Source organism: Protomyctophum bolini (assembly GCF_963924005.1).
Source record: "Protomyctophum bolini genome assembly, chromosome: 9".
Lineage (NCBI taxonomy): Eukaryota > Metazoa > Chordata > Actinopteri > Myctophiformes > Myctophidae > Protomyctophum > Protomyctophum bolini.
Genome location: NC_137870.1, coordinates 20032110 through 20045577, shown reverse-complemented (window position 1 = coordinate 20045577; position 13468 = coordinate 20032110). Strand labels below are relative to the sequence as shown.

Here is a 13468-nt window from a genome sequence, read left to right as displayed (position 1 = left end):
CCTTGCAATTTACGAATATATATAGGCCTGTAGCGCTTAAGCCGCATCTCCTATATGTTATTTAGTTCAATCTATTTTTCAGTTGAAATGACATGCAGGACAGGGTAGAAGTATGAGCAGACAGGTCAGTGGTGGCTCATTGAACGGAGAGCAACCTCGACCCTTGACTCTTGGACACTCATAAACGTCCTTCAACGTGGATATATATATTTCCCCCCTGCACTTAAACGAGATGGGCTTGGGCTTGATTAGTTGATTCTCCTCTGTGAGATAAGCTATATCATAAAATCTATTAACGATTTTTAATAATTAAACGCGCGTGTTTTCAAGACAGAAATGAGAAATCAGCAAGTCAGAAATAAGAATGCAACAGATAAAATGCACGACAAACAGGCCTAAATCGGCTGGTCTATGAAGCCTTAAAACAGCCTTTGATAGCAGACATCATTGCCGCAAAAATATATATAATTTATTGAAGCAAATCGATACAAGAATAGCTATATCAATCATTGCCTTGCATACATTCTTAGACCTAATTGATTACATAAAAGTAGACTAAATAAATCGATTTAATGCCAGACTGTTTTGATGTGATATTATATTATGGCTTTTAAATTAATCAAACGTAGGCTATTCGATATTTAAATTTACCCTTTTATCCTAATTGAACATTAGTAAAAAACTACAAGCAAAAAATGACAATCATATTAGATATATACGTGAATGTATACTAAGCAAGCCTTTAGCCTATATGTAAACCACAACATTCGTGCAACACTCCAAAAGCATCCACACACTTTTTCAAACATCACGTAAATACACTGATGATGCATTGCAGATTAATAACGTACGTGCTCAGAATAACATGCATGACAGAAATACAAACACAGATTCTCGCCGCGAGCAATAGCCTATAATGCGCAATCACTCTTCTTTTCCGGCACATTTACCATGCCAGCAGTGGTGCCCGATTAAATCTAAACGCCCAAATCCATGTTTTCTCATAGTTTCGCTCCGCCGTGTGACAACAGTCAACCTGCCTTTTCAAAGTTACTCCTGCAAATTGAAGTGACCATGCAGCAGGCAGCAGCCCCAGTGTGTGCAGCAAGGAGCAGTGTCTGTATAGCAGCACACAGGACTGGAAGTATACAGCCGACACCACAGCGCCCACTACATGCAACGGCGATTCCCATACTGGACCGATGCCGCACAAAGTTCCAACATCGTTCGCACAACTTTACATACTTTCGCCGACACCTTTCCTGCAGCCGCGAAACGAAACTGGACCGACAACAAGAAACATCTAAAACCACGATAAAGAACAGATTCTATAGGTGAAAGTGGTCGTTCTCTTCGCATGAAAGGAAAGCATAGCCTACTGTAACTATTAATAGATGCGAACACGGTGATAACTGAGTCAGCCTATAGGTATATAAGATGGCAGTTTCAAAAGGCAAATAAAGGGATGTTGCACCTACTCGTGGCCAGTTTCCGTGCCCTGCCTTTGGACCTCATGGTGCCAGTCTTTCGGCGTGGGTTTGTTTGAAATGTTTCTTGGATCTTTTCCTCCTTTTTCTTTTTTCTCTGTCCTTTTCTCAGTGTTTCTCAATCCAGACTCGCTATCTCTCCAGCATTGTCAGTTTGGACACCTTCGCACATGCGCATAGCCAAACTGCCAGCGCCGCCAGAAAAGTTTGGGACGATTTATCACTTGATATGACTGATCTGGTCAGATGGCAGATCGCAGAGAGATCCTGTCGTGTCAGATCTTCAAAGATCACTGAGTCAGAACACGGGGCAAGTCAGTGAGAGGGAGAGAGAGAGAGGGAGAGGGAGAGCCGAACATTAATTACAACGAATCCTTATTCCCCAATCCTTTACAATGCGCACCTTTTGTGTTTAAATGAAGTCCCATTAATCAATGTTCACTTAAATTACCAATGTTGAATGTATTCATTAAGCGTTTTATACATTTTAATTGTGTTTTGACCATTATAACGAACAGTGGGAAATGAATGAAAAACGTCCCCCTTCCCTCCCCGCTTGAGCACTCGACTGACAGCTCTTATGAGAGTGAGCACGCTTTTTTTCTTCTTTGCGCTGACAATTATTAATATGTTAAATATGACTTAATATGAATGCCTTTTGAGTTTTCCCCCTCCACGAAGTCTACATTCCATCACTTTAATTGCCGTGTTCTACTTCTAAATAATGTTTCACGTGCATGAATAAACGTGGGAGAAAATCATTTTATCATTTTAAGTTTAACAGTTGAACTTGAGTTTAATAAAACTGTTTATGTAATAATCTTATTCGCCAAGTCTGAGGAAAGGGTCATGCCACTGCCACACCATTCCTGCACTATAATAAAGCTAATATAAGTCTTGTTGCTGTTATGACAATTATATTTTAAGATGGCTGTTTTGATACAGTCACATGACTGTCACATTAACAAAATAGATAGCCGAGGAACAATACAAAAACAACCGTTTTATCTCCCCAACACCTGCAGCATGTTTTTATTCATTTAAGACACTGCATGGCCAATGGGCAATGATGCAGGCTACTGTGTACATATTACAAAAAAAGGAAGAAAAAAAGTGCAAAAGGAAAGGTGCGGTCCATTTAACCATGAATTGAGACATATAATTAAGGTAATTGCCAATTAATTAGATCCACAATGAGATCATGCTGACCTTGCACATGACATGAACCCTTTAATGGGTTGTGAACTCGTGCTATTGATTCCAAAGTTGAAATTGACTGTTGTGACTTGTGACTCGTGACATCAGGGGGGGGGGGGGGTTATAGCCAAAAAGGCTGATAAAAAGCGAAGGATTCTATACAGGAGAAGCCAAGGCCAAGTGATGGAACTATTTCTTCCCCACTGTCTATCTCTCTTTCGTGTAATGATCTTCATTGTGTTTCAACGAGCCCATAGTTGATTGCATGTTTGAACGCGGAAAGAAATCGCCGTTTGTCATCTAATTCACCGAGTCAAGAGAGGTTAATACTGATTCTTTATTGTGGTTATACCTCAGCCTACCTCTACAGTAATGACATAAATGGTGCTATTAAGTGGGCTGCCTATATACACCGCTCCTGAGAGGGTGGCGCGCAGCGCCCACGCACGCTCGCACACACGAGAGAGAGAGAGAGCTTGAGGCAGCGGCGAGGCAGCGCGCGCTCAATTAGCCTAAATGGAAACAGTTTTCATTCAGTGCAATAACTCACTGTTCTCTCTTTCCTCTTCTGTTCTGTGGACCAGTCGTTCAATACATATTTTATTATGATACACTGACCTCGGTGGCACGGGGTGGCAGGACCGGGGGAAGAGACCAGACATCCCCACAGCCCCGTGGGTTGTAATTATTTGAAATTAATTGGGTTCGAGACCCCCAAAGTTGCAAGTATAGCAAAAAATAAAAATACTAATAGGCCTACTAATAATTGGCTCACGCGTCCGGACGGTTATGTCCATATTTAAATAGCATAAAAAGACCAATGCTCGACAGTCGACACCGGGTGGATCTGTAAATCAACAAACGGACTAATTAAATATTTTACAATACTGAAAAAGTGGTTTGTGTGTCCAATGATTTCCACAGAACACGGAATAGCATGGGTTTAATCACTCCATGATTCTGCACCGGGGGTTGTTAAAGGGTTAAAATAAAAACATAATCTGTATAGGAGGCTGTCGAGCTATAGACTAAAAGTGAAAAGAGTGCCTCGGGCGCTAGGAAATTACCCGCGCCCGCGTGACCTTTGAGCAAGGTAATCAATCAAGTGATCAACAGGGATATTTATCACTGCTGTGTCCTGCATGGCGAACCTGCTCCACAAACCAAATAAAAGATGCAAAATGAGGATACCGAGCATGCATTTATAGATTTTAGTATATTGTATCATGGCTTATATTAAGAAGCTTCCACGGAACTTACTGCTACATTTTAAAGATGATAAGTTCGTATAAAAATAATTATGTTTCACTTGATTCCGTAAAAGAATACAACAAATAAGAATAAAAACAATAAAAATAACATAATAATCAAATCACGCCAACAACAGATAGGCTACAATTTGAATCAATTCAGTGGCAGAGAAACCGCATGCGCACAATTAAGAGAATAAAACCAGTTTTTATTAATTTTACGCGTATAGGCATGTGACAATTTGTTTCTTTATCAGATGCATTTTCAGCAATAATGCGAGTATAGGTTAACTGTTCCATTTTTTGTCAGGGGTCACACATTTACAATAATCACTGTCCTGCACCATTAGTCTAAAATTCTAGTGCTGCAATAGCCTACCGTATTTTACACGCTTGTGTAACTCGTCTAATAGGCCTATTCTTTTACCGAGTTGTTTTAGAAGAACAAAGCTTTTTTCATTTTGTTTTTTATTTGTGCTACGGCGTAGGCTATAGCCCGTGTTGTAATAATTGTCTGTTCATAATATGGTATTTTAGCAGTGCCTGATCTGATGTAAAATGTGGACATTTTTAAGAAGCCAGTGACATGGCGGCTAAGCAGCCCGGTGCGCAGTGCCCCTGTGTGGTGAACACAAACACATGTAGCTGTGCTGGGTGGTCATATAGGCCAACAATAATAAGCAGTCAAGCGTCCATCGAAAAAGTTCAATATTAGAACAAGAGTTAATTTAATATGCTCCCAAATAGACAAAAAGAGAGAACGTCCTGCACCGTGGCACCTTCATGTCATTATTATTATTATTATTATTATTATTATTATTAAACTCGTTATTATTGTTTTTGTTTTGTTTTTTGTTTTACATAAATGCAGATTTTTATTTTAATAAAGCCATGGGATATACTAGAAAGACAGACAGACAGACAGACAGACAGACAGACAGACAGACAGACAGATAGAACGCATCATCGATATGGATAAAGGTGCTATATAAATGCACCATTTACCATTTAAATCGTATGGTTATAGTGTAAATGTATTTTGAGTGAGCATTTACTTTAATTTGCTTTTCATGAATTTTAATTGCATTGGTCCTGAATTAAAGCCACATTGCAGATAAAATGCTGCACATTTCAACCTTTCAAGAAGATCATTATTTACATCGTTTTCAACTGCTTCCACTGAAAAACAATGGTTCTCTACATTTTCTCGAAAGCCGTGAGACTGAAACATATAGAGATCATTAATGCTACACCGCCCTCTAGTGTTTATTATATCGCACCGTTGTGATTTTATTCAATAAAGGTAATTTGACAAAAAAAATCTATACTGACAAAAATGTAATCAATTCCACTCACTTTTTCCACAAATGAAAAGGTATCTGAGCGCAAATGTCAGGGTTAATAAAACAGTTTGAAAAGGAATCCATTTAATCAATTACAGGGGAGATAATAAATGTAGAAAATGAAACAATTATATTTCTTGTCTCAGTACACTGCATGCATGAGAATTCCACATTCCAGCATTCTAAATAACCCAGTTAATGAAGTGAAGTGTTTTGCTCCCAATTTAAATGACCACTATTTGATAAAAGAGGCACTTTATCTTGCAAAGCAATCGATACCATGAAATTAAAGCAAATTCTTGGCTGCCAAAACAGCAACACATTTACAGGCCGTATCCTCAGAGGTAATTGTATCTTTCCCCTTGATGGACGTGAACCATTTTGGGATAATATATATTTCAAAAGTTAAATGAATGAATCAAAGGCATAAGGTAACATGTGACAGATTTACAACCTGGCATGTCAGGTCCTGAAGTAAAGTGCATTTTAACAGCCATTCCCGGACTCAGTATCCAAGAGAGGAAGACAGATTACGATGCACCACTGAGACAATCCTGGAAGGTGAATTTATAAGGCTGTGTGGTTAGGCTGTCTTTAAGCACTCATTTATCTCTGAGCCCCGCCTCTCACACTCACACACACACACACACACACACACACACACACACACACACACACACACACACACACACACACACACACACACACACACACACACACACACACACACACACACACACACACACACACACACACACACACACACACACACACACACAACCTGGGATACAGAATCTTCCTCATCAATTTCAATTGATGTTGCCTGCTGCAAGAGTCCCTATAACAAAGGCGTGACGAGTAATCAATGGGACAGTCTATCAGGTTTATTTATCTGTGTTTCCGGTAACAGCGGACAGTGGGATCCTTGTCAGGTTCCCGGTTGCAGGGCAATTACTAAGAGACCGCAAATGGATGGATGGGACAGACATGCTTGAGTACAAACCCTATGAATGCTAATCTACCGTGGGCAGTCAATTTCTTTCAGTGGTGCATTTAAAGATCCAACAGGTTTGATAGCAACAGTAAGCTGTAGTTTTGATGTTCCTTTACACAGCAGTGGTTCCAAAACATTTTCCGGATCAGGGTCTATACTTGAACATCTCAAAAGTATTTATTGCAGCCCACCCATCTGACCACTTAACACAGCAGCCACATTAAGTGGTCAGATGCCGCATGCATTTTCAGAACATATTTAATAATCAATCAGTGTTCCAGCTTGAATCAATGCAACTATAGTATTACTTTAAGTTTCCTATTTATCAGTACTTATTATTATATATTTTCTTAACTATCATTAACAATCTTGTGTTTTTGCCTAACAGCTAGAAGGTCCTGGGTTCGATTCCCGCTCGGGACGCTGTGGGCACTGGCGTCCTCTCCTCCATCACATATAAGACCTGAGACGGGGTTGGCGAAAGGGCTTTTCTGTGTGGAGTTTGCATGTTCTCCCCCTGTCCCCTAGGGTAGATTCCCTCACAAAAAACATGCAGTAATCCTGGTCTCTAAACTGCCTCCCCCTGGCCAGCCGGGGCACCTGATGGAGGGGAAAGGAACTGGTTGGAATAACGTGTTCCTTCCACACGCTACGTCCAACCAGGGAAACTCCCCAGGTGTAAAGGAGTGACTTGGACACTCATGCTTGAAGGAAGCATGAGTTCAAGTCCGTTGCTCTCCCCAGATTGGCGGAGGGTGTACTGTGTAGAGCCCAGGATCACATTAGATAATTGACACAGGGGTGGAAAAATGGGTTACAAAATCGTGGGTTTTGCCAATTATCTTAGTGGGCTCTGGTTCTAAAGTCCTTGGTCAAGCTCAAACTTTGGTAGTAGAGCCTGATGTTGACTGGACAAGTTGCTCCGTAGTGTGTTTGTGCAAGGACAAATTTGCCTCATCATCTCAAGAGAGTGACTTGGCATGTTACTAAACATGTTATTATTACATATAGGCCTACTGGTAGAACATCTACAGCAGGGGTGCCCACACTTTTTTGACTTGAGAGCTACTTTCAAAATGACCAGCTCAACAAGATCTACCCACCAAAAAACATTATACCATTGCTGAAAATGGCTTTGGAATAGCAGCGCTGGAATTACATATAAGACAAATACATTTGGAATGGGAAGGGAGAAATGGAATAGGTAGAGATTTTGTATTTAATTTGTAATTACCAACCAACCAACCAACATTTGTGTGCAGCAACACTCTTGAAAACAAACTGTATTGCATTATGGGTTTGAGCTGACAGGCCTTTTTATGTCAATCAATCAAGTCAACTTAATTCAAGTGGCAGATGCCAAAAATAGTTTTTATATTTCAATTAAATATTATTTGGGGGCATGTCATGTGATCTTAAAGAAAATAATACCAGCACTCACGTAGTATCCTGGAAGGATTAAAGCTTTATTTTGTTTCCCCCCAGCAGCAAACAACAACAGGATACTACGTGAGTGCTGGTATTATTTTCTTTAAGACTGTATCTTCCAGAACCGTGCACCCGTGACATTATGACGTGGAAATACTCAACCGAGTGCTTGCTTTTGCCTTCTTCTTCATGTCATGCATGTGATCTACCATATTTGCCTGATCAGTCAAACCTAGTCGGTCGAAACGTTGCATTTTTGTTACCTTAAATAAAGTAAGTCTTAAGCTCTAAAAACTGGTGTTCTTCCTCTTCCTTGATGTTTGCCTTGATGCCTGACATCCAGCACCTGGCCTGAATATATGCATTGAGATGTGCACACAATCTTCTCTATGATGTGATCTACTGGTAGATCATAATCTACCTTTTGAGCTCAGAATTGTATTGAAGGATAGCCCCTTGAGATGCAGCATCTCATTTCAGAGGGGGTCCCATACACAGGGAAGAACATACAGTACAGTGCAGTTACACAAAAAATAGCAAATCTGAATATATTCGCATATTGGGAAAAGTTGTGAGCTTGTAGACTGGCTATTCTTTTGCTATTCGTCACATGAAAAGTATTCAGGGCTAAGGTGGCTAAGGTCGAGTCACCAGCCATTGCATGCAACTCCCTGACCTCATTGCTTCAAAACTTGTCCTGATGGAAACCCAGGTAAAGCCAACCACAGCACAGTTAACTTAAGTGGATACTGAAGGACAATGCCGCTGGCTATACTGGTCATGCTGACAAACTACAGTCCGGCGTGCTGGAGCAGGATGTGTGAAGGTGTCATCTTGACGTATTAGTACACCATCTATGCTAGAATAATGTACTTTGCCTGATCCCCAGAGAGGCCACGTGGTCCCTCTGCTCTCAGCCTGAGGTTGAGACTGATAAAATTGCTTACCACTAGCTTTCTTCACAGATGTGTTCATAAAGGAGTCTACTATCACAGAAAAAAATGTTCCAACCCAACTCCCTTGGGAAACTTTGTGAGAGCTGCTGAAAGTTATAGTACCATTATCAACCAATATAAGGCAAAAAACTCCAAATGTCATTATACTTTAAGTAGCAGGTGACATGTCAAACTAGGGGGTTTTCATGATGCTGAATCCATTCCAAGCATGAGTTTTGCACGAAAATAAATTCGGCCTAAAATCTTCATGATTGGAGTCATTTTCAAAAATCCACCTGTTGGTGGCGCTGTAACTGGCCAATGTGAAAAGTGTGGGATATATTCCTCAGCCTAGTATGAAAGTCTGTGAAAGTTTCCACGTAAATTGCGCTGCCTTCATGATTTGAGTCATTTTCAAAAATCCACCTGTTGGTGGATTTTTCTTTAACTCTAACAAGTACTGTACTTTTAGGCAGACATAGAATAGTACAAAAATAGTACAACAACAACTAATAACAATGGAGGAATGGAACACCAATTGAACACCAGAAGGGAATGGAAACAACAAACTGGTTCTAAATGTTCTCCTTTGACAAACAACATTGATTCTAAATGTTCTAATATGAGAAATAAGGTAAAACAAACATGAAATAAACATCAGGCTTCCCAAGCCTGTCAGATACAGGACAGGATACACCGGGATAGCCCAAGCACGTACGGCTTGAGGCGAGACATCTCTCTCTCCACACGCAAGTTATATGAACAAACTGACAAAATGCATCATAAAAAGGCATAGGCCTAGGCCTATTTAGGCTACACATGACATTGGCAAGGCGCCGATATCAAAACAAAACATATAAGACACTCTTGGCGCACTTGGGCTCGGCGACCCGGAAATTGCAGCAGCATTCAGCAGTTCAGTTGGCACGGCGGCCATAGTAATTAGTAAATACTATATTATTTCTCACTGCAAGTGCAATAGTGACTATTAGAGAAATAATATAGTTAAATAGTAAATGCTTTACCTTAAACTCCAAATGTGCTCTTGTGCTCCGGGGTGGTTAACTCCCTCATCATGGCATTTACTGTATATCCAACGTGTGTTACTTGTCCAGAATGTCATTATGTACTTGAGGGTAATAACGGTAGTCGCCTGGCTCATGGCTGCAGGTGCAGGGGCCGTGGTAGCCCCTCTCGGAACCCCCTGGGTCAGCCCACCAAAATGTCAGAAACTTCAGTAGCATTGGGTTCTGCTTGTAGGGCTAGGCCCGTGGCCGCCCGGGCGTGCAGGTAGACTCGAGCTCGGCCCCGGCTGAACACTGCTGCTGCTGTTGTTGATTGTTATACTTATTATTATTGTCCTCCTCCTCCAACTTCACAACAATGTCCTCCTCAACGTTAGCACTCCCCTGCTGAACACTGCTGCTGGTGCTCATGAAGGGTTCATGAACTAGACTTTATTTGGGCTTGGACCCACCAAAGAAATCACTCATTCTCTTCTGAGCCATGTTGACAACAACAACACACAAGCTGACCGGAGAAATTCAAATCAGTGCGTGCGCCCCGTACGTAAAGGTAACCGGAAATAGCGTCAGCAGCAGAGCAGAGGCGATGATAAATATAAAAACAAAACAAAAATGTCACACAACAAGTGTAGTTTAAGAATACTATTTCATTTATCCTCCAACCAGTCCACTTTTTATTTATAGGCCTATAAATAATAATAACGTGACATTTCTATTATTCATATATTTTTGGGGGCGTTCAGCCCATAGAGTATTAAAAGGAGGTTCAGCCCCTCCACTCCTCCAGCACTCCTACGTCCCTATTTCCGTCTGCCTCTGATTGGCGATTTGGAAAGGGATTTTAGTTTTATTTGAAAATGTGTAACCTACGCCGGAATTTAATCATAGTACTATTACTAATTATGACAGTGCAGTTGCACACAAACGCCACAAGAGGGCAAGCTATCATTCGGATAGAGGGAAAATATGTCAAAAAGGCATAAAATATCCAGGGCCAGGTTCTCTGAACTTCAGAGTCTGAAGGTGGATTTTTGGCAATGAACACACTCTGTCACCTTATTTGTAGTTGTACAGTTACAGTATCAGTATTCACATTCTCTGCATGTAGGCCTACATCAAGCTGGCCTAAGATTCTACATGGGTTGCATAGAGAGATCAGATTATTTCCCAAAGATGCCCTTCATTAAAACAAAAATGCCTCAAATCATCAAATTGCCATCCAAGGCGTAAGAAGAAATGTCACCCTTTTCACTTTGGCCTATTATAGCGCCAGCAGGAGGCCACAATTAACCTGACCTGCCCTGGCGGAGACCTGTGCCAATACTGGCCTACAGGCACTGTCCAGAGACTGAGTCTGTCCATCCGTGTGTGTGTGTGTGTGTGTGTGTGTGTGTGTGTGTGTGTGTGTGTGTGTGTGTGTGTGTGTGTGTGTGTGTGTGCGCCTGTCTGTTACCAGCTAATCTCCGGCACCGTTAACCCGGTCGGTGCCAAATTCTGCACGCACACTCCCTGGATGCCAACGATGAACCTTCCGGACGAGACAGGATATTTGGCCTTAGGCTACAACCAAAATGTGATATCCCCCCCGCGCATTAGATTAGATCAGTCACCAGGGCCAACTTCATATTAACCATATGTGAGTCTGACGTTACAATTGGTTTGTATAAGGGGACATACAACTTAAAAACTGTTTGTTTTCACAAAAAAACTATGTTTGAAAGTGAAATATCCCTTTAACTCTAAGTGTCTCAATGAACAAAAGTAAATTTAGTTAATGACCAATGTTTAAAGTTTAAACAAACTCACAGGGAATTATTATTTTATTTCCCTGTTCACTGTGGATGGTTTCATTCGCAGTCAGGAAAAAATAGATGGGGAATTCCTAACAGAACATAAGAGTGTCGATCACTGGTAGTCTATGGTTTCCTCTTATTAGAAACACTTACCTTGCTTACAGCAAGTGTTCCCAAACTTGTCGGGCACGACCCCTCCAAAACAAACATACACATACACAATTTTTATTTACTTTACAAATGTGCAAGACCAAATTTTGTACAAATCCATTCATCACTATCCATCCATCTTGAACCGCTTATCCGGAGTTGGGTCACGGAGGCAACAGCTCCAGCGGAGAGCTCCATACTTCCCTCTCCGAAGCAACATTAGTAACTTCATCCTGGGGGATACCAATGCGATCCCGATTCCCAGGCAAGTTTGGAGATAAAATCCTGCACACCACAGAAGTTGGGTTTTATTTAGGGGTGTCAAACACCATTTTGCGGGGGGTGTGGACACTGTGGAGTGGGGACCCAAGGTTATCCTATTACTAACTATACTTGAGTCAGTACAAATCTACACTCTCAGTATTGAATAAGATATGAACATTGATAAGAACATAGATGAAGAAAATATGATAGATATTTATATATAGACATATTTACTCAATCAGTACAAAGTTATAGTATTGAGCAAGATATTGACATTAATTCCATGATGAGATAGATCATAAAATAATGGAATTTTTAAAGTAACACAGATGCTTTAGATAAGGTATGAGAAAATGGAACAGGAACAACGATGGGGAATAAAGTGCTTTAACTTTAAAGAAAAAAGGAGCACACTCATGTGCCCACTGTAGCTGCCTCACTGTTTTTAGTGCCCTAAACAAACAGTCCATAGACTTGGCTGGTACCCTGATCCCTCAGTCGTTTCATTTGTGACTTGTGAGCAGCTGTGTGCGCACTCAACTGCATCAATGATCGAATGCCATATATTCAGCTTGTTTGGTTGATAGTGACTTGCCCATTCATCAGCAGCATATTTTTGTCTTTGTGACTAAATGTAGTCTACTACATTTGCAAACAGTGCTGTTGAGTGTTGTCACATTGCTACATTATCCACATAACATTAGAGCCTCCTGGTCGAGGAGCCGGAGATGCTCGGGAGGCATCCTTACTAGAAGCCCGAAGGCATACCAACGAAGAAGCAGAGACTCCGTCTCCGAGTAACTGACTGAACTTCTCTCTAACGGAGATGCCAACCACCTGTCTGAGAATTCTCACTTTGGCCGCTTGTATCCGCGACCTTTCGGTCATGACCCACAATTCATGAGCGACTGCAATACCACCCCTGCTGCTCAGATTCTCCAGCTGATCTCCTGCTCCGTCCTCCCCTCACTTGTGAACAAGACTCCTATGTACTTAAACTCCTTCACCTGGGTCAAAGTCTCATTCCCTACTTGGACTGCACAATCCGGTTTCCTACTGAGAACCATGGCCTCAGATTTGGAGATGCTGATCCTCAGCTGACGGTCATGGACCGATGGTGCCATCAAGATCATATCATCTGCAAAAAGCAGTGAAGCAACCCTTATCTCACAGAACCGTATACCCTCTTCGCTACGACTTCGCCTCGAGATCCTCTCCATGAAAATCACGAAAAGGATATACTGTACTGTAGGTGACAAAGCCATGGCGGAGGCCAACCCCCACCGGAAACTAAATGGGACTTACTGCCCAGCACACGGACACAGCTCTCGCTTTGAGTGCACAGAGATTGAATGGCCCTCAACCGCAGCACCTCCCACAGAACCTCCATAACCATTAATTAACTGCTCAAGATATCCTGCTAACAGAGAAACGGACATAACACACGGGGTGAAAACATTACCTCCTTGGTGGAGTTCAGTGGGGTCGAAAGATTTATGAATGCTGCCTATATATCAACATCAATCTATACAGGGTATATCATAATATAAATTAGGGTGCATTGGTTATAAATCCAGGATGCACACACATAGTGTATCTGCC

The 13468-nt window shown here is 41.4% G+C and overlaps 1 protein-coding gene across 13 annotated transcripts in view; it reads right to left on the bottom strand.

The window, feature by feature from the left end:
* Window positions 1-1754, bottom strand: part of mecom (MDS1 and EVI1 complex locus) — a 197863-nt gene extending 196109 nt beyond the window's left edge. For 12 of the 13 annotated variants that reach the window (XM_080772701.1, XM_080772710.1, XM_080772709.1 and 9 more), the window contains exon 1: window positions 1479-1754. In XM_080772701.1, coding sequence (XP_080628827.1) covers window positions 1479-1515 — 37 coding nt within the window. In that variant the 5' untranslated portion in view covers window positions 1516-1754. Of the gene's footprint in view, window positions 1-1474 lie in introns of all 13 variants that reach the window. The other variant, XM_080772705.1, reaches the window with a different exon arrangement.
* Between the last annotated feature and the right edge of the window lie 11714 nt (window positions 1755-13468).